Genomic DNA, 26,737 nt, shown 5'->3' with positions numbered 1-26,737 from the left:
CGAATACGAAGATTGGCCTATTATGGAATTTATATTACATTTATTTTGTGTCTTTTTTTTCTGTGTATGTTGTTATAATCTTTCTCCTTTGTTTATCGTCCTCTATATCGCACCTTCGACTCTAATCGCCTCGTTCTTCGATACGATCGACATTGTACCGTTCTTCGAGGCTCAGTCCACGAGTTTTAAATAATATTAAGTTATAAAAAAAAAAAAAAAAAAAAAAAAAAACACTCGAGACCCGTGTACACTCTCCCGTGTTCGTCGTTCGCGTCGGGCGCGCTTCAAATTTTATTACACTTTATGCAATGCAAAAACATCGATACACAACAGGAAGATAAAACGCTGTGAGGTTCGGTGCGAGCGACGATTCGGGAATGTGACACGATTTTTTTAAATTACAAATTCCTCGTATCAATTATTCGTAACGCCTCGCGGACTGGCGTTCAATTATTCTCTTCCTTGATTTTAGTTCTATTCCCTTCTTCATGCAGTGTCGAAAGATTTCTACTTTTCTCATTGCATCAATGTTTTTTGTTTTCTCGTTCCTCGTGCTTCTCTTCGGCATAATTAACAATCTCATTCACACTTCTTCTTCCTCTATTTAATGGTATCGACACGACGCTCTTTCCCGACTTAAACAAAAAATCATACCTTTCTCGTGTTTTTTCTTCTTTTTGTTTGTTTATTCTTTTTTGCTTTTATCGTAGTCTCCCCCGTACTTTTGTCCGGCCCATTATTCACCCTATTTTTTAAATCCTTGTCGCATGCTTTGCGAACGTGTTTTTGTTATCCCTCTTTTCTCCTTTCCTATTATTTTTCATTTCTGCTTTATTTTTATCTTTTATTTTTTTCAATCTCTTTAATTATACCCTCATTCGTCTATTGCGTGCCCCCGCTTTTTTGAGTCTGTGGTTGCTGCTGAGAATCTCCTCGCTGCTGCTGCTGCTGCTGTAGTGGCTGATCCGGCTGTTGCTGCGTTTCCGACGCTAATGCCGTATCCTTCATGTGTTTGTCAACCTGTCACAGATTGGCTGATATAAAACTTTGATTTCATTCAGTTTTTTTATATTTTCCTGTGACTGTTTCATAGAATCTACACTCAAATAATCTAGAGCAATGCCGTGTTTGTTCTCTTTTTCTAGAAAGTTCTGAAGCAATCACTAAAATTGTCGTAATTCAGGAATATGTTTTTCAATGCTCGAGAATTCTTTCCTTTTATTTTTTGGAAAAATATTATAATTCTGACCACACACATACCCAATTCTATTAATTTTATTCTATCGTTAAACCTGGAGGCTCTTTCATGCGTTTCCAAAATTTTATTAAAAAAAAAAAATGTAACAAAAAATAAAATGCATTTTCAAATATCAAAAATAATAACGTTTCTGCACTTTGGTGCCATCAACTCCCATGACATTTCTTGTTTTGAATAATGTAGTAAACATGACGAAGATTGAAGGTATTTTGAGACCAAAATTGCTTTGTAAGCAGAGTTGTAACAAGTGTAGTGTCTGGCATATTTCTGATGTCAAATATCAGAGTGAAAACTCTGATAACTTTAGTACCGCAAACACTTTGTTATATCTAAACTTTTAAATAATTATATAGTTATTCAATACTCACAACTTTCCTAACATGTTGATAAGGCTTAGACTCCACATTGCCAAGAATGTTATCGAGCTTGTAAGGCGGAACAATGGTAACGTTGTCCCAGACGATGATGTTTTGTCCAGCGAACCTTATCGTCGGGATGGTCTTAGCTATAGCAAGGTATAATTTTTGTCCCTCAGGCGATACTCCGGCCTGCAGAGCCTTCACCATTCTCTTTTTCTCCTCTATCTGATTGTGTACCCGCCTATTTAACCTCTGCAGATTCAGGCTCTGTGGTGCTTCCCCGAGCGTCTGATTCACTTCTCGCTTAACTTGAACATCCGACACCAAAGACAAATTCACTAAATGGACATCGGTCAAGTCAGATCTGCCACTAGACGATGGACATTCTTTGGTGATTAAATTTGGGTCAAGGAGACATATAAAACAAATGTGGAAGCGCTGGTTTATGACACAAAAAATCAATGCGACAACAGAAAAATTGATTATTTCAAACGTTCAATATTATCAAACGAAAATTGACGAACGAATCATTTATAATTATATTTTGAAGGCCACTAATTCAATGTATTCGAAAGGGAATCACGAATGTATGTGGAAATACAAACTTCATCCTGTCGCAGACCGCGGTAATTCGTGCTAGAAAGTTTGGCAAAAAGGATCTAACCTTACATTTGTATAATGCACGATCGGGCAAACGATTCGTCGCAACGTCAAACAAACGCGGGAACAGAAAACAATGACACGAATTCATAGGAGTTTGTAACTTCACAAATGAAGATTTTTCTTGACGAGAAGCGATTTTTGACGGTGTATCAAACGTTATTTACGATTTTATGGGGAAATGGAAAAACGGTACGAGCCCTAAAGTACTCCGAAACAGTGAAACCAGTTTGCATTGTCGGAGATGACAAATAAATATAAAATATGTTTTAAAAGGATACTCAGTATTAGCATTTTTGTTTGTGGATCAAAAGCCAATACTTCGCCCTCGATTTCCTTGTTGTAACAGGTTTTACATGCCACCGTACTCCCAATGCTGAACCAGTCGCTTACGCCGGCCATTTTTCACTAAATAAGACACAGTGCCAGATGCTCAACAATGCTACCAAATTCGCAACAATGCCCAAACAAAAAATAACGGGAAGATGGTCTGAAGTTTGTGATTTAAAAAAATATAATATTCGAATTTCATGGCTACTTAAACTTAGCCCCCCTATTTCGACTTTTTAAATTTTTATTTCTAACGCGAATCGTTTGAGGGTCGTTTGACGGTGTTTTTTTGATCAGCTAAAACGTTTGTTTGATCATAATAATTCTAAAAGACGAAATTGAAAATTTAAAAAAAGTTAGCCCCAATTTTTTAATATTTTTATAGTAGCAAGGTCTATAGTTAGGGTCAAATCGACGCGGAATTATTTGACGGTGACGAATATACGTTTGTTTGATCACAGTTATTGTAAAAAGAAGAAAGACATTCCAAAAAATGTTTGATGATCGGCCATTTCACCCAGAGCAGTCAATCTCAAAATATATCGCTGTTCTTCTAATTTTCACTGAAAGCATTTCATAATCGTTTGGTAGTGATTGTTAGATTAATTGAGACATTTAAAAAATATATTATCACTCTAAAATAGGAAATAGAAAATTTCGTCGAAGTCCGATCGATTTTTCTGATACACCCAACTCGTTTTAATTGATCAAACAAACACCGTCAAACGATCCTCAAACGACCCTCAAACGATTCGCGTTAGAAAAAATTTAAAAACTCGAAATAGGGGGGCTAAGTTTAAGTACCCCACAAAACCGTGAACCGAGGCAGTCCCCCAGTTTAGTTTCGAGTTAGTGGCGCTGATGGCAGTGAATCATTCTCCCTCTCTCACATTCCAATCATATATTCTATGACAAAAGGAAAAAATTAAAGAAAAAACAAGAATGAATTGGTATAGTATCATGTATATTCATACCCGAGTCCAACATTCAGCATCTCATATTTACATTATAATTATTGACCTGATTGAATATAATATTAATATAATATATTGATCCAAGCATCCGCTTAGTTTATCGATTTATCTCATTATCCGTAAATTATTTAACAACATTTGTAAATGTATGTAACTGGATAGTGGCTTAAATGGAGAGAAAAACAAAAATATTTTATAAGGATAAAAGCGACTTGAGGGAGCGCATTGTCCCAGTAACAAAGGTACGCGTATTTCATTCCATAGCCGTTTCTATATCGTTGCGTTATTTACTTTCACAGCCTATAAAAAAATGTACTATGTACAATATTTATTAAATTTCTCTCGATATATGACGGAATGAGGAGTTTATATTTTGTTTGTGTTGTTTTCTGTGTGTTTCGTGTGTTAGCTTTGATGTTTGCTTTCAAAACAAACTCGGGAAGCGAAAAATTCCCGATCATTACACGTTTATACTTTTCATCTTAAAATTTCATCTGCAAATACTAAGTGAGCGTGATCCAACACTGAGGGATCCCCTCTCTTTCATCGTATTTTATCCATTCTTATACACAATTATCTTGATATATACTTCGTCCGTGAAAGTTACGTTGTAAATATTTGACTGTAGTTTCAGGACAGATTGATCTCAACGCCCTTTTTGACACTGGTTCTTATCGATTTGGTGCTTTCATGGATCCAGCCTATTCCCAGATTCACGAACGCCCGTCCATTGTTCTCCACCCGTGGAGCCTCCAGGATTATTCAACTGCTTGTATCCCTGGAACAATGGAATAGTGCTTAGTTGTGAATTAAATAAAAAGCAATCGTTGAAAAAGCATTGAAGGATCCAACGTTCAAATGCGATGGAAAATCTTTCTTTCCGCGCACAGCGTACGGAAATTGTTTTTTGATTGCGCCAAGATAGTCGTGAATTAATTCTGCGATCTTAAAAGGTTTCAGTAATTGTGGAAATGAACAGAATTTGACCAATTCAATGAAGTTACATGAATTGTTTGAGAAACTAAAAAAAAATAAAACTCGGAATATGGCAAGATTTTCTATTGCATTACAACGATTCAGACTCCAATATTATTATCCAAAGCGTTCGAAAACGTGTTCCTTTAGCAGCCATCGCCTGCATAATTAAACCATTGCAAAGAGACCGAACACATGAAACAATTAAATACGACGATTGAACGATTAACAATTGCTGCAAACTAATGCCAAGTTTCCCCGAAAAAAAACCAATAGTCATTAAAAAGCATCAAGCATAAGCACAAGCTACTACTCGAAACGAGACACTAAAAAAAAAAGTAACAAAAAAGGAGCGAATAACGTCCTCTATTACTGCTTGCGTGTGTTTACGTTCAGAAGTTCAAAAATGGTTGTTCGGTTTATCAGAATGAACAATTGGTATACGCTGGTCGTTCATGCTTCCATAGTAAGGCTTCCGTACGATAATCCTTTTGCCGTTTCTTACAGTGTTATTGAACGAGTCTCGGAGACGTTCTGTGAATGTTTTGTACTCCATTTCAGGATTATTTTGGCCAAAATCGAAGTCCGCAACTTCGATAGTGAATCTCGCTCGGCTCTGGATGTAATACGCGACACCAAATATGATGAGAACGACGGCAACGAGAGAACAGGAAACCGGTACCACAATAACCGACAATTGTGGCTGAGTTTTCACTGGAAATTCAAATAGGCAAATAATTAGCCATAAAAACATATGAACATATCACGAGTCGATTAATTTTTATACTTTTTTGTGTACGAGATATGAGCGGTAAGTCGTTATCATTGATTCATTTACAAATAGGGAAAAGATGCCATCGATAAATTTTGTTCTTATCAACAGAGTATGATACTACAGTGGAAAAACGAGAGCATGCGATAGGCGATTTTAAAGTGACCTTGAGAATGGAATGTCCGTATTTATGCAAAACTCTACCCCTTAAATATATCAGTACTTAGCAATTTGCGGAAACGGGAATTATTCAGTGACCTTTACGACTAGAATCATTTTATGTAACGGACCAGAAGTGTGGGAAATGATCCGTTGAAAAATATTTCGTCTCAAAACAATCATTTGGGCAATTCAAAGTATCGCCATTTTGATCAAATAAAACAATTTATTATCATTATTGAAATCTCTTATCGAAAAGATAATTTAAAAAATATATTGATTCTGAACAAGGACTTGTAATGTTGAAAAACGATATTGTGTCAGAGTCTGCGAGAAAAGTTATACGTCTCCGGACGTGGGCATTTTGCCATCGTTATCTTTGTCATTCAATAAACGAGTTTCTGTTCTACAATTGTCCTTAAAGCTCATCAATTCGAACTTCATCGAAATATAACTTTGCATTGTATTTAGTGTATTCCGACTTATTTTCATCTCCGTTCCATCTAGAGTTAGATCCGTTTTCACCTAATCCTGATTTATTTTAAGTTCGCAGTCATAACAGAAAGTAAAAGCGTTAACAATTGATTTTTGTAACCCTTCGGACGAAGGCGAAGACTCGAAAGCATCGATTCACTTGAGCAAAAATTATCGAACAAGATAAATAATAACCCACCGTTATAAATGTTAATGGTTACAGGATAAACCTGTTTGCTGACTTCGTTATCCAGTATAACGACTATCGTGTAAACGCTTGGCTCCAGAAAATAATGGACAATTGAAAAATTGCAGGTTGGTAAAAAAATGCCCTCCTTGCAAGTTTCATTTCCGGTTACATTGTATTGTCCCCGATGAAAATTCAGGCACCTGGTGAAGGGTCCTGAACCGTGACAGGCTACTTTCAACGAAAGCATATCCCAAGGTTGTATCCAGTTTGTGCCGTCGACCGTAATGTTGGTTATAGGCGCTGTTCGAACGAAAACAAAAATACTGGTTGATTGAACGTGATCGCAATCGATAATTACATGTTATTCAAGGGTACAAGTAGTTTTCTTTTTATTTCGTGCATTAACCGACGCGGTATAGGTCGGATCGTCTCTCAAGTTGAGCACCACTCTCTTATTTAGATGAACGATCGTTAATACGAAAACCACTTGATTTGAATATCTTATCATAGTTACTTTTTAGAAAAACGCGATTAATGAGCCATTCAAAGTGATGGTGGTAAAAATGATCTCATTTTCTCGAAATCGAGAATGGTGCGGGTCAAAAAAACAGGCAACATTGCGTGAAAAAGAAACTTTACGTATTATAATTTTTAAATAGAAGGAAAGCAAGGCAAGTATTTTGGGTTCCTCTAATTAACGGAATGTACGCTCAAAGAGCAACAAAGTGCTAATTGTTTGAAGAATTAGGGGATTGGAAAAAATTCCAGATGCTACAATAGAATGGGGCTAAATTCTGTTTGCTCATATTACCTCTCACTTTGACTTGTCGGTGAAAGTAGCCGTACGTTTTTTTCGGGTCAGGCGGTATGATGGATGAATTCAAGCATACAAAAGGAAATGTGACGTTCCCGAATAGTTCACCGTTTTCATGAGTCGTCACGTTCGGCACTGTGGTTGTTTTGACATTTTTTGGAGCAACTGTTGGCCCAATAGTAGTTTCAATGAAGCTTGATGTCTGCGTTGACGAAAGAGTCGACGGCAGAGCAATTGTAGAATTTACAAAACTTGTGCTTGACAATTTACTGGTTATCGTATTAAGCGTTGGTGCAGCCATTGTTGTATTCTTTGGTGTTGGGGTCTTAGCTGATATTGTTATCGGTACCACTGTTGTAGTTTTTGTTGGTGGTAGTGTTGTTGTCGTCGTTGTTGTCGTTGGTGCGACAGTAGTAGTCGTAGGCTCTTCGTGAGACGCGATTACGAGCGCTTCGACCGTGTAAACTTCATCAGGTTTCGTGAATTTGTAATCGAAACTGAAATCCTCGGTCATACCATAGTATTTACAATCCACAAACCAATAGGTCGACGCTTTACTCAAGTTGTTTTTAACATAAAAATTGTCGCCGTCTCGTAATGTTACATTTATTTTCGTATTCAGACCGGATGCTACGAATTCTTTGGTCAAAGTTTTGTTACCTTGAGCCATACTCATGTTTCCATTCAAAAGAGCTGAAACACAATTGTTCACGTGAGTTAACGTTTCAAATTGCTGATTGAAATTTTGTAGGATCATTATTTCTTCATAATCTCAATGAATCTTTTTTGTGCAAACATTATCTTACTTGTAATTTGAAAATCAGCTCGACGGCTGGTTATGGGACTCCAAACAATAAATATTTTTCTACTGACAACCACTTGCACTTCGTAAATTCCTACAGGATATCTGTCCGGAGGATAATCGACCACCCAGTAAGATGTAGTATTTGAAGTTGCTGGTGACTAAATAACAGTTGACAATAATTAAAATAAATTTTCACGATTTATTATGAAAAATGAATGTTAATTAACTTGAGAATGAATGACAAATATTCCTCAGAAAAGAATTTCATTTATCATATCATACCTCATATGGGACGGATGCAAATGCATTGTCTCTCCATTCGTAGAAATATGTTCCTGATGGCCGACTACCGTCGCTTTCGTAAAGATCAGCTCTAAAAACGATTCTCCCGCCTTGGACGCTTGGTCCGTCATTAGTTAGGGTTACATATCCACTGAACCCTTCAACTGCGAAGATAAGAATGCAGATGCTTTATTTTCCTTTACAATATGTTTACGTAGACAAATAAAATGATTACAATCTCTGAGAAGGTTATGGAATGAAACTATGATCAATGAGACGAAGAAACTTTTTTCCTATTAGTTCTGAGACAGATTTCTGATTCTTAGCAATTGAACAAAAATTTATAAAAAATTGTTAATTTATAAAATCAAATCAGCTTGATAAAGTTTTCAGTTTGCATTCTTATAATGACAGTACAAATCACAAGAATAACGAAATACACTTTTTGTTGGACTCTCTATAAGAGAAAGGTATTTATTATTTTCACGCATGGGTAGATTCTAACAGATATAGTCCAAAACTACGATGTTTGACACAACAAAGCATGGTTATAATTACGCCTCAATCGAATTACCTCGAACGAAAGAATAAAGAATTGTAGTTACAAGAAAGAGTCCGAGTCTCGCGCAATTCATTTCGAATAATCGCGTAGCACACTTCTATCACATCTGTGCCGTCGAAAATATTTTGACAGTACCAGGTCCTGATGTTTTTTCGCGTGAGTCACGCTCGTATCGACGCGATGAACACGTTCACGTTTCACCAGCACTATATAAATATCAATTGAACCGAACCAAGAGCACTACATGTACATAATGCAATCACACTTGACAAACAACGCAATGTCGATACAATAATTGTCACGGTATACTATCGTGTTTTTCTTGGTTTTTTATGATACGTCATAAGTTTGCTTTGATCCCACCAAAAGAATGTACAAAATTATATTATATTATAAATGGAATCCACAGGCTTTTTATCGATAACAACGAGAAAGGGACGAGACATCAGTGAAGCCGCGTTTCAACAATATATCAGATAGGAAGTGGGCGACCCGAGACCCGACTGGCTAGCTCCGTACTCCGTGGGTGGAATATAATCGTATATCCGTGAATCGTCCTTGTTTTTTTTCTGACGCTTGTGGACAAGCTCCATCGGCACAGGTTTCTCGGTATACTCGGAAAGACCAAGTAGCGGGATCCTGCGACAACTAAGAAAAGCATATTTAAATGGACACCCGCAATAAAAGGTTTTCTTATCGCTTTTGCGGTGTGCAATGTGCAATTATTAATTCATCATCACAGCAGGAGCAGAAACAAATTTTTCCCATAGAACTTTTGTTACGCTACATGATCGGTATCGCGATTTAATAACAAAAAACCAATCGTTCGCTTGGTGATGAACTACGACGCGAGGTGAACTTGAACAAAGCACAAACATATGTGGAAGTAATTTCTCCGGGCAGTCGTAACTAAAACTCGCGAATGCGCATCGTATTTATGCGCTTGTTTTTTTTTTCTATTTTCATCGATAAATTCGCGAAAATATACAACTTTCTGAAACTATAAACATATGAAGTGATGACAATGATTTACGTTATAAAACCTCATCGTTTGACATCACTTATAACGTATCTCGTGTTTTTATAACCTTTTTGTGTAAAGAAATATTTTTAAAATATCAATCTCGTGACACCCTTAGAATGACTTGAGAACGTGAACAGTGACACACCCTTTGCTTGTCAATTTTATAAATATCCAATTTTATTATTTATTTTTATTCATATTGAAAAACTGAGAGCAAAAAGAAACATGTTTCGGAGTCGGAGCTGGTTCGGAGGTGGCTTGGGAAAACCCAAAAATCCGCATTCCCTTGAACATCTCAAGTCAGTGTGATTGCAAAAGTGATTACTTGAACATCTATTACATATCAAAAACTAATTTTTATTCTTTTTTTTGTATCAGATACCTCTATTACGTATTGTCTAAAAATCAGACTGTTTCTGACAACAATAGAGGCTTGCTTGTTGAAACCCTCAGATCAATTGCCGAAATTTTAATTTGGGGAGATCAGAATGACAGCAGTGTTTTCGAGTGAGTACAAATCACACAACAATTAAAGAGTAAGGGTCTTCCCAAGAAGTGTTTGGCCATCTCTAAATTGTAAGGAAATTATAGACCAGGTTTATATGAAAAATCACTGTTTCATTTGTGGGTTATTGAATGGTAATGTAGGCGGCAGGCAAATGTTCAATTTTTTACTTGAAATTTGTCTTGGTTCTTTTGTCCACGGTTTTGACGACTTAATATTCAATGAATAAGTCACGTTATGTAATTTATGAAATTTAGTAATTCTTATCTCATTTAAGCTTCATAGAGATTGATAAACTGTACTATCCTCTTTCCCATTACATTGTTTTTTGCATTTACAGTGGTTTATTTTTTTTATCAGATTTATATAGATTTTTCAACAAAATAGAGATACACAATTTTCTAATCACTGATGGAAAAAAATCAGCTTCATCTGTTTAGATTATACTAACACTAACGATTCCCACAGAAACAATATTGATATGCGTTATAAGATGCTTAAAAATGCTTCTCCTTTTTACAGCTTTTTTTTGGAGAAAAATATGCTATCATTTTTCCTGCGAATAATGAAACAAAAGTGTGGCAGTTACGTGTGTGTTCAACTGCTCCAGACGCTCAATATTTTGTTTGAAAATATCCGCAATGAGACTTCGTTGTGTAAGTTTTTTTCTTTTATAATCCAATATATTGTGTTATACGCAACAAAGGGGCGAATAATTTCATTCTTATGAGAAAAGAGACCTGCAATGTTTATCATTCCACTATTGCAAGAAAAGGCATGTATGTTTGTTAATATTTATCATGCAGACACAATTTTTTTTCTACCGCTCTTGTTTTTTCAGATTATCTCTTGAGTAACAATCATGTGAATAGCATAATAGTGCACAAATTTGACTTTAGTGACGAAGAGGTGATGGCTTATTACATAAGCTTTCTGAAGACTCTTAGTTTAAAGTTGAATGCTCATACGATACATTTCTTCTATAACGAGGTAAACAAGGTACACTCATTGGTATGGCAATTTATTATATTGATTTTAAAACATTAATGTTTAGTTACTCGCTTTACTTGTTGTAACGAATATGTCGATCGTCATTAGTGCAAAACATCAAATAACTTTGCTTCCTTTTTAGCATACCAATGACTTTCCTCTATACACGGAAGCGATCAAATTTTTCAATCATTCCGAAGGAATGGTTCGGATAGCCGTGCGTACTTTGACCTTAAATGTTTATCGCGTCGAAGACGCTTCAATGCTGGCTTTCATACGAGACAGAACGGCTGCGCCGTATTTTAGTAATCTCGTATGGTTCATCGGAAACCACATTATCGAATTAGACACGTGCGTTAGGAATGACGCCGAGTAAGTTGATCCTCCTCTCTCTTTCTTCTCCATTGCTCCTCTATTTGTGATCTAACTTGTATCAAGCTCTGTATCAACGAAACAATAACTTCTATTTCAGTCATCAGAGCCAAAATAGATTGTCAGATTTAGTAGCGGAACATCTGGATCATTTGCATTATCTAAATGACATTCTTTGTCTAAACATCAAGGATTTGAACAAAGTGTTAACCGAGCATTTGTTGCACAAACTTTTGGTACCTCTGTACGTGTATTCGTTAATGAATCCCAAGGCTCTCATGTATCAAAATCCCGTAAGATCAATTCTTCAATTTTCAAACAATAATATTTGTTGGTATCTCGACGGATATGAAAATATTTACGATATTAACATTATTTATTATCTCTTTTCGATCAGGAGGAACGTAAACATGTGAGCGTGGTTGTCTCTTTGTTTTTGCTATCACAAGTGTTTCTTATTATTTCTCACGGTCCTCTCGTGCATACGTTGGCCGCGGTGATACTGAAGTCTGACTTGAGCATAATCGAGAACGGCGCGGGAAAAATCCTCGAAGAATACACCGATGAAAGGATCGCAAAGCCAATCGCTTTCACACCGCCGAAAGAGAGTTTAGAAAAGTCACTCGAGAGCTTAAGCGAACTGCACAACACCGAAACAAACGATCGAATTTCTCATCAAACGGAAAATTCAGAGGTGAACAGAATCGAAGAAACTGACGAGAGAAATGCAACATCCGAACCCAGCACCTCTCATACCGGAGCATTGGAAATCAGTATACCTGCTGAAAGCATCGAAAAAATAGAACATTTAAACGTTACTGACGAAGAGAAAGAACAGATTTTGGCGCTGGAAAGTCCCCTACCTTCGCAGCAGCCAGCCAACAATGCTGTCAAAATATCAACCGCCAACAAACCATTTTTGGAAACAATTATGAACTCTCTTCATTGTCCAGAAAACGATTACGCCACTCTCTTCGCTCTGTGTTTATTGTATGCTTTAGCAAGCAATCAGGTAACTCGTCGTCACATCTTCATATTGCAGCGGAATGCTTAAGCATGTCTCACATCTTCTTACTTATTCAATTCCCAGGGTGTCAATCCCGAAACATTGGATCTTGTTTTGATACCATCGAGACGAGAGCCCACAAAGAATTGGTACAACGAGTCACTCGTAGATAGATTAATACACATTATTACTCTCAGCTGCCAAACGAGTGAGTCACGTTTATCTGTAAACACTTGACTCGACGAGTTTTTCTTCAACGAACTTTTCCGTGTTGAGAAATCTTTTGAATGAAAAATTTTAATGTCGAAAAATTATTCAAGTAAAGCGCTCGCTCAATTATTCCATGACGGAGTTGCATGTTTTTCAACCAAAATGAGATAATCTGCTTCCCACCAGATGCCAAAGTACGTCTGGTTACTCTGGAGATGACGATTAAATTGTTAGTACTAATTGTTATGTCGGACGGTCACAGTTTGTTGTGCGATTCACATTTGGCCGCGATCGAAGCAGCCAAGGAACAGAGTACCTCGTTGCTTCGTAATTTCTATAAAGTGAGTATTTTTCGAAATTCCTGTAATCGTGAGCGCACAATTAGGCGATCAGGAATGAACGACTAATTCATTTTTATGTTTAGAGCGAGGATATTTTTTTGGACATGTTCGAGGATGAGTACAATGAGATAAAGAAACGCCCGATTAACGTTGAATGGTTGATGATGGACAGTAACATTTTATTGCCTCCGACTGGTACGCCAATGACCGGCATTGAATTCAGTAAAAGATTACCGTGTGGCGAGGTACGTTCGATCGGTTTATTCATTATTGACTCGAATATCAATACACGTCTATCAATCTCTCATTCAATAAATCCGATTAGTAAACTCATTTTATTTTTTTTTCTACACAGGTGGAAAGAGCTCGCCGCGCCATACGCGTTTTCTTCATGATAAGAGAATTATCTTTGATTCTTAACTCGGAGGTCGAGACTCAACTTCCTCTGACTAATCCTGATGATTGTGCCCAGGTCAACAACGTTCTTGACTTAAGTAAAAGTTACATCTCATTACCCAATATTTTGAAAACTTTAACGTATCGCGCCACGTATATATGCAGTGTCCCGAGACCAATGACACAGAATGTAAACGGTGCTGTGGAATCGAAATTAGTAGAACGATTTCGGTCTAAGAGACTGGATTTAAAGCAATACTTATGGAACCAATACCGGGGAGTATTGATCTCCCTGCGAAAAAACTCCTAACGGTATCTTTCATTCTCAGTAGTTTCATTTTGATCGAGGATTAGTAAGTCGAACGGGGTAGAATTGACTTCCCGGGTATTTTTTAAATCGTTTTTTAAATTAACTGCTTACATTTATCCAATTCCGAGATTTCGTGCATTAAAATGAAATATCTTGGTATGTAATTTGTATCATTGGTCGATACACATTCTGTATTTTCTCGCATAATAAAATGGAAAGAACTGATACACATTTCAAATTTCCACAGACAACAGTGATCTTATGAACTGCACCGTAGTGTGGAAAGATGGACAGAAAATTCGACGGTTCCTCGTAATTGACGTCATCCAGTTGATACTCGTTGAGCCAGACACGAGAAAATTAGGATGGGGAGTCGCCAAGCTCGTAGGTTTTTTACAAGACATCGAAGTCGCCGGTGATAAAGATGACTCTCGGTGTTTACATTTGACAATCCATAAACCTCTGAGCAGCAGCGCTACCAACAGAGTGCCCTTGCTATCTGCGAAATTCGTTTTCGATGATCACATACGATGCATGGCTGCTAAGCAGAGGTAGCAAATCGTTTGTTTCTGTTTCGTCCAAAATTCAAATTTAACTATCCTATTATAATATTAACCATACTATAATTTTGGCATAACTTTCTATTTATTTTGGCGAACCACGAAAAGATTAACGAAAGGCAGGATAAAAGCGAGGCAAAAAAAGATGACTCAAATAGCGAGACTGCTTGACATTCCAACCAGCGTACCGAATTGCTCGACACCACCAAATTTCACTCAGCTCGGACACGATCGTAAGTTTTTATTGAGCAAATTTTTAAAATAAATTTTCACGTGAATGCCGTTTACGCAATTGTCCTTTCCATTGACTCAGGTCCAGCGAATCGAAGACAAAGGCTAAAGGAGCATCAAAAAGCAATGTTCACTATGAATAAAGTACCCGGTTTTGCAACACAATTGCGACGAGAGAGTCCCGGTAGGTCTGGCATGGGCTATCCCATGTTGAGCGGTCAGCGAGGCGAACCGAGCTCGACGTGTAGGAACCTCGACGCGGGGTTGAGATCAAGGGATAATTCGCCGAAAACGATGAGACCTCGGAGCGAGGAAATACCATTGGAAGATATGCACAAACGGAAAACGTCTTTAACGTCTAACGGTACAAGCGCGTTGACTGTAACACCGGACAGACAAGAAACCGTGCCATTGGCATCGACCGCGAGTGGTGAAACGCTCGCGGTTATGAAAAAACGATCGGAGGAGACTTCTTTCACTTCAACGAGAAGTAAAGATTCGAAGCCTCGTAGAAAAGGTCAAGTGGAAACTGTATAGCAAGAATTTTAGGACTACGTTTGTAAAAACGTGAGTTATTTCAAAATTTCAACATCGTCTTCGTGTGAAAAACACGGCGGAACGAACTTTCCGGGGCTTGCGTGGAACTGACACGAGTTCCGCGCGTGAGGAAACATACAAAATGCTTGAAAAAGTTTTTTGATCGAAGTGACTGAGATAATTTGTAATATTTATCTAAGTGAAACTCTTTCGTTGGTTCAATCTGCATCATGGCTGATCGTCAACTTATCAAAGATGATACATGAATTCCAAAATATTTTATGCGATATATTTTCTGTGATTCGCACCATGCCTCCTGAGGTGGCAAACTAATTGTTTCTTTTCCTTCTGTATATAATAAAAACTCAAGTTACTATATATACATGTATAATTGGGTAAATCTTTGAAGAATACAGATACATTTTGGAAAAAAGACAGAGCGGGAAAATGAGTGAGAGAGAAAAAGATGGAACTGCCTAGTGATTCGATCCGGCGCAACTAAAACGACTTGCGTCTTCGCAGCGACGAGATCCTGGCCAATACACGAATCCTGGAGGACATTTATAGAGATATCCATCGACGGATTCGTCGTCGTTCGAAACGCACTTATAGAATATGTCACTGCAGCTGCTGTGGTAAGGATAGTGCCCGGGTCCTGGACATAGACGATGATCTGGGACGTCGATCTGAAAACGACCAAATTTTCAATTATGACTCAGTCATGAATGACACGACAAAAGTACAAAATAGAAAATATTATAAAATTAACACTGATAACTTACCGGTGTTAAAGAATGCTGTTGTAGAGTTTCGTACAACGCGGATTTGGCGATCATTCCGGTGCAACGTTCAGAAACGTGTGGAGGAAGACACTGCATTTTGACGGAGTCGTAGATCAAGTTGGTCGGACAACTTAATACAACCACTTTGAAATCCATCTCATGTGCGGATGTACATTGATAAAACAAATTACAGTATTTCGGGTGACGACGGAATCCAGTGGGGCAGACGAGGGCTACCTGATCCCCGGTTAAATGTCCAATTGGACAACTCGTCGAGTTCGCACTGGGAGAAGAGCTGGGCAAGTTAACTCCATTTGAAGGTGAATCGTGGTCGGAAGGTTTTTGATTACAACCTGAATGTTGTTCGCTCGATTCGTTCTCTTTGGGAGGAACGACGTCTGTCGATTGCCCTCCTGATCCATTGCATTGAGGGATTTCTGGTTTATGTTCATTAGATCCGCTTCCTTGCGAAGGGGCTTGTGGCTGATTTTCGTTATATTGACAAGTATGATGATCAGATCCTCCGGATTGTGAGTTCGCTGACTCGTTTACGTTACTAGGGCATTTAGGAACTTGTGGATGATGCTCTTGGGGTTGGTTGCCGCCTGCAGGGACTCCCGGATTTACATGTTCAGGGGCGCATGGTTTGTGCTCATTTGATCCGTATTCCTGTGATGAAGTCGCTTCTGATTCGTTTTTATGTCCAGAGCTCTCCGTCTGATGACTAGACGAATCGCTTTCATGTCCGGAGCTCTCTGAATGATTGGCCGATTCATTGCCATGTACAGAACTTTCTGAGTGATGATTGCTTGACTCGTTTTGATAACCAGAGCTCTCTGAATGATGATTACCTGATGACTCGTTATCAGAGCCCTCTGAGTGGTTGCCTGATTCACTTCCATGTCCGGAGCTCTCCGAATTATGATTACCCGCCTCGTTCCCGTGTCCAGAGCTCTCTGAATGGCTGCTTGATTCACTTTCATGTCCGGAGCTCTCTGAATTATGATTGCCTGACTCGTTTACGTGCCCGGAGCTCTCCGAATGATTGCCTGACTCGTTTCCGTGGTTGGAGCTCTCTGAATGATGATTACCTGACTCGTTTCCTTGTCCCGAGCTCTCTGAATGATTGCCTGATTCACTTCCATGTCCGGAGCTCTCTGAATGATGGCTACCTGATTCGTTTCCGTGTTCAGAGCTTTCTGAATTATGATTGCCTGACTCGTTTACGTGGCCGGAGCTCTCTGAATGATTGCCCGATTCATTTCCATGTCCAGAGTTTTCTGAATGATGATTACCTGATGTACTTCCATGTCCGGAACTCTCCGAATGGTGATAGCCCGATTCATTCTGATAACCAGAGCTTTCTGAATGATGATAACCCGATTCGCTCTCATATCCGGAGCTCTCTGAATGATGGCTACCTGATGCGTTTCCGTGTCCAGAGCTCTCTGAATTATGATTGCCTGACTCGTTTACGTGTCCGGAGCTCTCCGAATGATTGCCTGACTCGTTTCCGTGGCCGGAGCTTTCCGAATGATGATTACCTGACTCACTACCGTGTCCAGAGCTCTCTGAATGATGGCCACCTGATTCGTTTCCGTGTCCGGAGCTCTCCGAATGATAATTACCGGACTCGTTTCCTTGTCCAGAGCTCTCGGAATGATGATTACCTGACTCACTACCGTGTCCCGAGCTCTCCGAATGATGATTACCTGACTCGTTTCCTTGTCCAGAGCTCTCTGAATGATTGCCTGACTCGTTTCCGTGCGCGGAGCTCTCCGAATGATGATTACCTGACTCGTTTGCTTGTCCCGAGCTCTCTGAATGATTGCCCGATTCACTTCCATGTCCGGAGCTCTCTGAATGATGGCTACCTGACTCGTTTCCGTTTCCAGAGCTCTCCGAATGATGATTACCTGACTCGCTACCGTGTCCAGCGCTCTCTGAATGGTGATTACCCGACTCGGTGTCAGAGCCTTCCGAGTGATTACCGGACTCGTTTCCTTGTCCAGAGCTCTCTGAATGATTGCCTGACTCGTTTCCGTGGGCGGAGCTCTCCGAATGATGATTACCTGACTCGTTTGCTTGTCCCGAGCTCTCTGAATGATTGCCTGATTCACTTCCATGTCCGGAGCTCTCTGAATGATGGCTACCTGACTCGTTTCCGTTTCCAGAGCTCTCCGAATGATGATTACCTGACTCGCTACCGTGTCCAGAGCTCTCTGAATGGTGATTACCCGACTCGGTATCAGAGCCTTCCGAGTCATTACCGGACTCGTTTCCTTGTCCAGAGCTCTCTGAATGATTGCCTGACTCGTTTCCTTGTCCCGAGCTCTCTGAATGATTGCCTAATTCACTTCCATGTCCAGAGCTCTCCGAATGATGATTACTTGACTCGCTACCGTGTCCAGAGCTCTCTGAATGGTGATTACCCGACTCGGTGTCAGAGCCTTCTGAGTGATTACCAGACTCGTTTCCTTGTCCAGAGCTCTCTGAATGATTGCCTGACTCGTTTCCTTGTCCAGAGCTCTCTGAATGATTGCCTGACTCGTTTCCGTGGGCGGAGCTCTCCGAATGATGATTACCTGACTCGTTTGCTTGTCCCGAGCTCTCTGAATGATTGCCCGATTCACTTCCATGTCCGGAGCTCTCTGAATGATGGCTACCTGACTCGTTTCCGTTTCCAGAGCTCTCCGAATGATGATTACCTGACTCGCTACCGTGTCCAGAGCTCTCTGAATGGTGATTACCCGACTCGGTATCAGAGCCTTCCGAGTGATTACCGGACTCGTTTCCTTGTCCAGAGCTCTCTGAATGATTGCCTGACTCGTTTCCTTGTCCCGAGCTCTCTGAATGATTGCCTGATTCACTTCCATGTCCAGAGCTCTCTGAATGATGGCCACCTGATTCGTTTCCGTGTTCAGAGCTCTCTGAACTATGAGTGCCTGACTCGTTTCCTTGTCCCGAGCTCTCTGAATGATTGCCTAATTCACTTCCATGTCCGGAGCTCTCTGAATGATGGCTACCTGATTCGTTTCCGTGTTCAGAGCTCTCTGAATTATGATTGCCTGACTCGTTTCCTTGTCCCGAGCTCTCTGAATGATTGCCTGATTCACTTCCATGTCCGGAGCTCTCTGAATGATGGCCACCTGATTCGTTTCCGTGGGCGGAGCTCTCCGAATGATGATTACCTGACTCGTTTGCTTGTCCCGAGCTCTCTGAATGATTGCCCGATTCACTTCCATGTCCGGAGCTCTCTGAATGATGGCTACCTGACTCGTTTCCGTTTCCAGAGCTCTCCGAATGATGATTGCCTGACTCGTTTCCTTGTCCCGAGCTCTCTGAATGATTGCCTGATTCACTTCCATGTCCGGAGCTCTCTGAATGATGGCTACCTGATTCGTTTCCGTGTCCAGAGCTCTCGGAATTATGATTGCCTGACTCGTTTCCGTGGCCGGAGCTCTCTGAATGATTGCCCGATTCATTTCCATTTCCAGAATTTTCTGAATGATGATTACCTGATGTACTTCCATGTCCGGAACTCTCCGAATGGTGATAGCCCGATTCATTCTGATAACCAGAGCTTTCTGACTGGTGATAACCCGATTCGCTCTCATATCCGGAGCTTTCTGAGTGCTGACTGCTTAACCCAGTATCCTGTCCTGAAGCATCAGCCGGTGGCGCTACTTCTGGTTCGGGAGGTCCGAATGCCGGAAAACCGATATCTGCATCAGGTGGCACTTCTGCTGGCACATCATTAGTCTTGCACTCTTCTCGAGACGTAGCCCACGAGAGTACACACCATCTTCGTTTAGTTTCCCATACCGTGCTTTCTGGACAATTATATTCGTACTTTTTGAAAGCATTCACCCCGCTGACTATGCATAAGTAAAACTTGGTACAATCCTTGGGATCTTCTAGGAAACCTTGCTTTTTGCAGACAATCTCGTCACTCTTCTTTGTAGGAAATTGAACAGATCCTGATGACGAATTTGAATTTTGGTCTTTAAGTCTGAAGCTGTACTGACTCGGAGGACGAGCACCTTCGCACTCTGGACGACCACTTTTTTTTGGTGGCACACATCTGTTATGACGTTCTTTCGAAAACACAGTACCCGGAGTACAAATTGTTTTCACCGGGATGTACCTTCCAGCCCTTTTCGAATAATCACACTTGTAGAAAACCTGACAATCATCAGGATCATAAATGTATCCTCCGATGCCGCACGTGATGCTCTTCGGGTCTGAGAATAGTGAAAAAACAGAATCTGTCAGCAACTTTTAATATTCTTTCATTATGTTATTTTTTTTAACTTACTTCCATTCTGAACTGAGGAAACGTTCGACAATAAAGTCGCAGCGCTGATCACAAATATCCAGCCCCACATAGTTGAATAAATTCTTATAAACACTCGGTCCCAGAGCTCGAACGTTTGAGACGTATCACCGCGCAGTGTGATTTTTATGTTAGGGGCGCCTATATACGACTGGATTATCTGTTAACTTTTGCGTCACTTTGATGATATAATATTGGATTACCTGGCTTCAATGTTCGTATTAATTATGCAAAATTTGTATTACGATTCGATGCACTGATACAAAACGGTACTTTTCAACATTTTTTACTTCCGAAGGTCATCGATGATTGATCTGTAGGAGCTCCGTTTGTATTTCAATAAGTCAATAAAAGATGAAGAATAATTAACGAGGACAAATTTGATGATCATTTCGAAAATAACACCTCTCATTAAGCAGTTGAAAATTGATATTGGTAAAAAGAAATATCTTGACACTCCTTCGATTTCTAAAACTATGTTACAAAATTGAAATCGTTTTTTTTTTATTCAAATCGAAAATTCAATATTAAACCACTTCTCTTATCCCGAGAACTTTGATATTTCAAGCTTGCACGTGCTTTGAACAGGTGATTACACATTGTGAAAGATCAAAGAAAATTAATGACTGTAAAGTTATGCTCGTGCTTAATAACGACCATTTGAGTAAATATTTTTCCGGGAGCGGATGAAAATTATTGAAATAACCGATTTTTGAAGGAGCATCCCATATGAAAAGACGCCACGTCACACGTAGCCATCGTTCTACTATCGCGCGGTGGATGGTTGATAAGTAAACCCGTACGAACGCTCGAGTTCTAATTTTTTTAAATCAGATCACTGTGTCAATTCTTTCAACGTACGATTTTCATTTTTAAACCACTACGCTCAACTGTGGCCGAAACATTTTAAATGGATTATATTTCAGGAGCGATATGATAATCGCGGCGGGCATGATTCCAGAGGTTCATTTGTTCAGTCCATATTCGTTTTATTCGATAAAACTCATGTTATTTCAAGCTGCGAATAATAGCTAGATTGACAATTATGGAAACGTATGATGTATGGGCATAAATGTATGGAAAAAGCAGAAAAAATACGAATATTCAAATTACTTTTTTACACTTCAGCATCATCGAACACTTTACACGGAGACAATCACTTTTAATTCTTAAGCATCATTTTAACGCAAAGCAGAACGGAAAAAGAACATTGAATGAAAAGCCTTCCAGCTTTTTCGATCATAAACGGTAAAGCTTTTCAGTGTTTGACATGGTTTTGTGAATGGTAACATGGTAATTGTCATTTAGATTTCTTCCACACTATGGATTCTTGAAGAAACTTGAAGTATCTAAGAACATCAATTTACTTTCGAATAACATGACAATTGTCATAATGAGTCACGAATGAAAATAAGTGTCGTTGTAAGCGTGAAATGATTATTCACAAAGTTATGATTTTGTCGCTTTCGCCGTATTTTTTTTTTTTCGTTATACGTTTGTTTAATCAAACGAAATGAGCTCGGCTGTATCGGGTTTTGCTGAATCTTTCGTCTCGTTGCTGTCCGTTGAAGTTTGTGGTTGTGAAGCAACTTGAGGTTGATTTGCCGATGGCGGTTGATATTGGACTGACTGCACTTGTGGAATGGGTATTTGTTGTTGTCCTGGAAGAGCCTGGTGATGCTGGACCGCTTGGGAGGGAGGTCCACCGCCGTTGGACACGTTCGGCGACGGCATCGGTAAAGAGCTTGCATTTGGTGGTATGTTCGGTGCAGAATTATGCTGTTGAATCGGCGGCATAGACTGCTGCATAACGAGAGGATTTTGGGACTGCTGTGCTCCTATTTGCGATGCTGCACTCGGGGGAACTTGTGATAATGGCATTGGTCCGGTCGGTCGCATTGGCAAAACGTGCTGAGGCACCGAAGTCGGCGGTGGACCCATTGTTGGAACAGTTGGTCCACTTGTTTGAGGCATCGGTCGTCCTGATGTCATGTGCACTGGAGCTTGTTGCTGTACCTGCTGACCCATCTGGTGGGCACTCGCTTGTTGCATTTGCGACATTGGTCCACTCCCTAGTTGATTTGCCTAATTTCAGGAAAATTTGAAATGGTGGTAATTTTTTCATTCAAGACAATAGTTCTCTGTATCATTTTTTTTTCTTTGATCATGTAAAGCTACGACGGATGAAGACTGACCATTCCAGGACCCGTTGGCGGCATGGAATCGCGGTTCTGAGCAGTTGGTTCAGTCGATCCTTGCTGCTCAGGATTAGCCAAGGAATTGATCATGTGTGGTGGTACGCCGCTCATTTGCGACATGCCATAATTTTGCATCTGATATGGTCCAACGGAGGGTGGTCCGTAAACGTAAACACCTTGATTAGTCGGAGACATTGGATTGTAAGTAGGTCCCGGAGCTTGATAGTGAGGATGGCGAATAGGCGAACTGTGAGTCACTGGCCCAATGAAAGTGGGAACCGTTTGATAACTTCCTGTGTAACGAATATGACAATTTAAAAAATGCTTACATTGTTCATGAAAAAAACAGTGCTGTCAGAGTTTCGATCATGAAAAGATACAGAAACTGTTACAAAAAAAAAAAAGAATTTGTAGCAATCATTTTTTTTTAATTTACCCATTATATATTGTTGTTTTTGGTGTTCTTGACGCATTTGCAATTCTCTCTCCTGCTCTTGGATCTTCTGAAGCGCCAGCTGTCGCGTATATTGCAAATATTCTTGTTTCTTTTTGCGCATTATATCGAGCTTATGTGCCATTTGTAACTGTCGTTGACGCTCAGCCTCTTCAGCCTCGCGTCTAAGCTTGTCACGATGTTCCTCTCGAAGAGCATCCAGAGCTGCTCTTGCATCCTTCATTTGCGCGAGTTTGTCCTGTAGACCCTCGTAGCATACTCTATTGTCATCATGTTCTTGAATGTATCGCAGTAATCTGTAAAGAAAATGATTTTCTCGTCTATACTTCGTGGTGCAGAAATAGTTGAATCTGTACGTGTTCACTTCTGAAGGCTCTGTCTACAGAATATTCATGTAGATTGTAAAAGATATTATTATTTGATTTTTCATTTGAGTTGTAACGAAAAACTATACTAACTTCGAATGCATCGCGGTGATATTCATGAAGAGAGCTTGAAAGAAGCTATCGTTAGCAATTGATCGACCTCTCGACGAATTGCTTTTCATTCTATTGACGAATATCTCAACCTGCGATCTCAAATTGCTAACAAATTCTTCCATTTCATTATCGACTTCGCCGTTTTGCTGTTTTGGCACCATTATCCTCTGGGGCATCGGACTGCCGATATTCGGTGCTGAAGGGCTCGTCACATCTGGTCTCGAGCTGTGCTCTTCTATCATCGATTGTCTTTGCTCCCAGTACTTGCGATTGAGATACTTTGCCAGTTCCGGATTGTCGGATTCTTCATCGCGCACTCGAGACGGGCTTGCGTTCTAGAAGACAATTCCCAAATGGTGATAATATTTTATAAATCGAAGTTTATGGAAATTCAATTGAAAGTAAAGCAGAATAATAATAATGTTACCGGAGACAACGTTGGAGAATGAGTCGTTCTAGCTATTGGAGACGAGCTCGTTTTCACCGCACTTGTAGCACGCTTCTTTTCCTTCTCCTTCTGCTCAGCCTCGCTCTGACTCAATGCGATCGCAAGGTGCAATTCCTCCTCTTCTTGAAGTTCCTCCGCGGTTTTCCTTGGTGGCATCTAAGCAAGTTTCGCAAAAAATCATGAATTTTTCGACAATAAATGAAAAAGAATTCAAAATAATTGAAGCAATTGAAGTTCAATTCGAATCTTCTATTCTCCTGATTTTATGGTTTTTGATCAATCAAGGGATTTTCGAAATTTAAAAAAATGATCACTCTTCCCCTATTCCGTCTCGCAAATTGGAAAAAATCAATTTATCAACATTCACGATGAATTTTTTCATCAATTATTCGAAACACTTTTTCTAAACGCGTCGAGCCACTTTAATGACATTCGCACAGATATTGAATTATCCACAATAATTTCTCATTATCAAATATCAAATATCGAAAAAAATGGATGATCTGCAAATCTCTAATGAGGTTTTCTAATTAAAGGTAGTTGAAAGTGCAAGCTGTACGTCTGTCGCAAACGAAGCCATCTTTCGACTAATGTAATTAGAAAGGCTCATGTCCATTTGCGGTCACAATTTCACCCATATACGAACACACAGGTGCGCGCGCGTGTTTTTTTTCGGTTTAGAGTCTATAATACCTGTCGAGGAAATATCTGATGTAATCAAACATCCAAACATCTGATGAACCAAATAATTCAGAGAAGATATTTAGAGAAAAAATATACCAAAATCGAACGAACGAATTTAAACTGATAATCAAATAAAAATTAGCATCATAGTTAACCAGATATGGTGGATCATTAGGTAGAGGTTTCAGCTCCAATTTCGTTTTAATCTTAGTGCGATTTCTTTTTTGAAAGTTACTTCCTTTTTTGTTGGAAGCTCATCAGTATAATGTTACATAATTCATTTAATAAATAAGATTTGAAACTTTGTGGAATATTCTGATAATACCTGCTGTTGTTGAGCCAACGAACTTGTAAGATATTCAGCAGGTAAATCGGTCTCTTTGGTCGATGCTGTACTCGGTTTGTTTACTTGTTCGTAACAAGCCTCACAAACTCGAACTTCTTTCTCAATGCCAAATTTCGGTAAAGTCGATACTTTGCTCGAACATTGCTGGCAAAAAACTTGACCGCATGCTCGGCAATGATGACGCCGTTGAATAACGCCAAATGCAACACGGCAACGATGGCAAACCTCACCCTGGGCCCATTCCGGTGCTGTGTCTGCGCTAAACATTGCGTCGCTTTCTTTTAAAGCTGGAAAATTGTAACCCTCGGCTTTCATAATATTGACCGTATCCTGAAATGTGAAAATATTCCTGAATTAAAAACATACCGTCATCATTGATGTTCTTTTCTTTAGAGGATTGAATATCAACAAGAGTTCTAAAACATTGACCTCCAATACAGATTCATCAACTTTTCCTTTTTTCCAAATCATCCAAAAATGAAGCCAAACATTCTTGTCAAGAATAGGAAATAGGTTATTTTTTAGTACTAGTTATATTATAAGATACTTACTTGCACCGCCCTGTACTTAGGACTGTTGCGAAATGCAAATGCCCAAGCTTGTATGAGTTCAAGAGTTTTCAGTTTAACGTTATCATGAGGAGATGTCTTGACAAGCTCTTTCAATTGTTCCATGTACTGTTTGGTACCAATTTCATCATGGATTGGACTTCCACAGTTCTTGACGCATGATTCTAAAACCTATTTTGTAAGTATATTAACCAGTTGAACCAAAATTCATGACAACTTCAATTCTTTGTCGTCAACAATACTGTGGATTGTAACATGTAAAGGCAAGAAATGTTTGCCCTTAACTTTGATATTATCACCCATTTCATGGAAGATTCAGTATGATTTAGTTCAGTATAATTGAAAATAGAAAACCAAACTGAGTTTGTAAAATCCACAAATTCTATCGATATTTTGTTTTAAATGTGATGAAAGTTTAAATCAAATGCAATTACATGTTTGAGGATGAATGTTAAAATTGATTTTGCCTATCTTTTTCTGAATGAATTTGAAAACTCGTCATATAATTTTATAAATGCAACTTCAGAATAACTACAATAAATTGACCATTAGTTGATACAAATCAAATATCTTTTTACCAGTAGTCCAAAGAATGCAACGTGTGGATTCGGGTTGATAATTTTTTTCTTTATAGCAGCGAGTGCAGCTTTTGGCCTGTTTGAAAAAGAAAGAATGAGAGTTGGAGAAAAGACGAAAAAAAAATTGGAGTGTAAATACAACAAATATTGTGATACTTTAAGTCACTAGAAAAAACGACGGCTCATTATTATCAGTTATTATTAACTTGTGTATCGAATGGAAACTTTTATGATTATATGGAAAATGACTCACTGGATATCACCCTGCCTGATGAGGTCACAGATTTGCAATATTGCTGGCCAATCCGGATCGAGATGTAAATTACTCGTAGCTTTTTCTAATTACAATAAAAATCGAAATGAACATAATTCAATTCGATTCTACGGATGCAATGGGAAAATACCTTTCAATTGTATATATATTGCAATTGATACGAACAAAAGATAATAATGGAGAAATGGGTTCGCTTACCCAACAATTTTTCGAACGCCGAAATTCGGAACATCCTCTTGTAGTTAAAGTCAAAATTTTACCGTTCAATTTTTACAATTTTTTTTCACGATTTTATAATTTTCGCAATTTTTTTAACTTTTTGACACGAAACTGATATTATTATTTCACCGTCTCACCGTGAAGTCAATTTGACTCTGACATTTGGCAATTGTCACACGGATTAATAGATCAGCAAACCGAAGGAGAAATATGGATGCGCTCGAGCGCCGTGCTCGGCGACAATACGAACTGCTGTACGATAGAGAAATTTTTT

General features: G+C 39.2%; 5 protein-coding genes across 9 annotated transcripts; 1 reads left to right on the top strand and 4 right to left on the bottom strand.

Moving 5' to 3' along the window:
• Positions 1–20: 20 nt before the first annotated feature.
• LOC122413899 (protein LSM12 homolog A-like) lies at positions 21–2,713 on the bottom strand. Its single transcript, XM_043424566.1, has 3 exons — positions 2,559–2,713; positions 1,627–2,003; positions 21–1,020 (listed from the first exon to the last, which is right to left on the bottom strand). Exons 1-3 carry the CDS (start codon positions 2,677–2,679, stop codon positions 883–885), a joined length of 636 nt encoding a protein of 211 aa, XP_043280501.1. The 5' UTR covers positions 2,680–2,713; the 3' UTR covers positions 21–882.
• An 837-nt stretch (positions 2,714–3,550) lies between these two features.
• On the bottom strand, positions 3,551–9,149 carry LOC122414022 (uncharacterized). 2 transcript variants are annotated; one of them, XM_043424776.1, is made up of 7 exons: positions 8,627–9,149; positions 8,053–8,216; positions 7,772–7,928; positions 6,963–7,658; positions 6,161–6,451; positions 4,947–5,270; positions 3,551–4,359 (listed from the first exon to the last, which is right to left on the bottom strand). In XM_043424776.1, the coding sequence occupies exons 1-6, from the start codon at positions 8,685–8,687 to the stop codon at positions 4,957–4,959; spliced, it is 1,683 nt and encodes a 560-aa protein (XP_043280711.1). In that variant the 5' UTR covers positions 8,688–9,149; the 3' UTR covers positions 3,551–4,359; positions 4,947–4,956. The 2 variants fall into 2 exon arrangements, with proteins under 2 accessions (XP_043280711.1, XP_043280712.1); XM_043424777.1 differs by having other exon boundaries at positions 5,062–5,270.
• A 197-nt stretch (positions 9,150–9,346) lies between these two features.
• On the top strand, positions 9,347–15,476 carry ema (C-type lectin domain containing ema). 4 transcript variants are annotated; one of them, XM_043424773.1, is made up of 14 exons: positions 9,347–9,937; positions 10,017–10,145; positions 10,666–10,799; positions 10,985–11,133; positions 11,276–11,505; positions 11,606–11,798; positions 11,903–12,517; positions 12,596–12,719; positions 12,908–13,062; positions 13,146–13,307; positions 13,418–13,556; positions 14,016–14,319; positions 14,437–14,561; positions 14,642–15,476. In XM_043424773.1, exons 1-14 carry the CDS (start codon positions 9,864–9,866, stop codon positions 15,094–15,096), a joined length of 2,988 nt encoding a protein of 995 aa, XP_043280708.1. In that variant the 5' UTR covers positions 9,347–9,863; the 3' UTR covers positions 15,097–15,476. The 4 variants fall into 4 exon arrangements, with proteins under 4 accessions (XP_043280708.1, XP_043280707.1, XP_043280706.1 ...); XM_043424772.1 differs by having other exon boundaries at positions 13,418–13,562; XM_043424771.1 differs by having other exon boundaries at positions 10,985–11,142.
• On the bottom strand, positions 15,467–20,202 carry LOC122413160 (hornerin-like). Its single transcript, XM_043423328.1, has 3 exons — positions 20,197–20,202; positions 15,879–20,156; positions 15,467–15,782 (listed from the first exon to the last, which is right to left on the bottom strand). Exons 1-3 carry the CDS (start codon positions 20,200–20,202, stop codon positions 15,573–15,575), a joined length of 4,494 nt encoding a protein of 1,497 aa, XP_043279263.1. The 3' UTR covers positions 15,467–15,572.
• Positions 20,203–21,182: 980 nt separating this feature from the next.
• Hrs (Hepatocyte growth factor regulated tyrosine kinase substrate) lies at positions 21,183–26,642 on the bottom strand. The gene is made up of 10 exons (XM_043424774.1): positions 26,443–26,642; positions 26,224–26,308; positions 25,971–26,046; positions 25,375–25,563; positions 24,803–25,153; positions 23,773–23,949; positions 23,325–23,680; positions 22,849–23,162; positions 22,410–22,705; positions 21,183–22,299 (listed from the first exon to the last, which is right to left on the bottom strand). Exons 1-10 carry the CDS (start codon positions 26,474–26,476, stop codon positions 21,715–21,717), a joined length of 2,463 nt encoding a protein of 820 aa, XP_043280709.1. The 5' UTR covers positions 26,477–26,642; the 3' UTR covers positions 21,183–21,714.
• Between the last annotated feature and the right edge of the window lie 95 nt (positions 26,643–26,737).

The sequence above is a fragment of the Venturia canescens genome, chromosome 7 (genome assembly GCF_019457755.1).
Source record: "Venturia canescens isolate UGA chromosome 7, ASM1945775v1, whole genome shotgun sequence".
Lineage (NCBI taxonomy): Eukaryota > Metazoa > Arthropoda > Insecta > Hymenoptera > Ichneumonidae > Venturia > Venturia canescens.
This window is presented reverse-complemented; position numbering and strand designations above follow the sequence as displayed.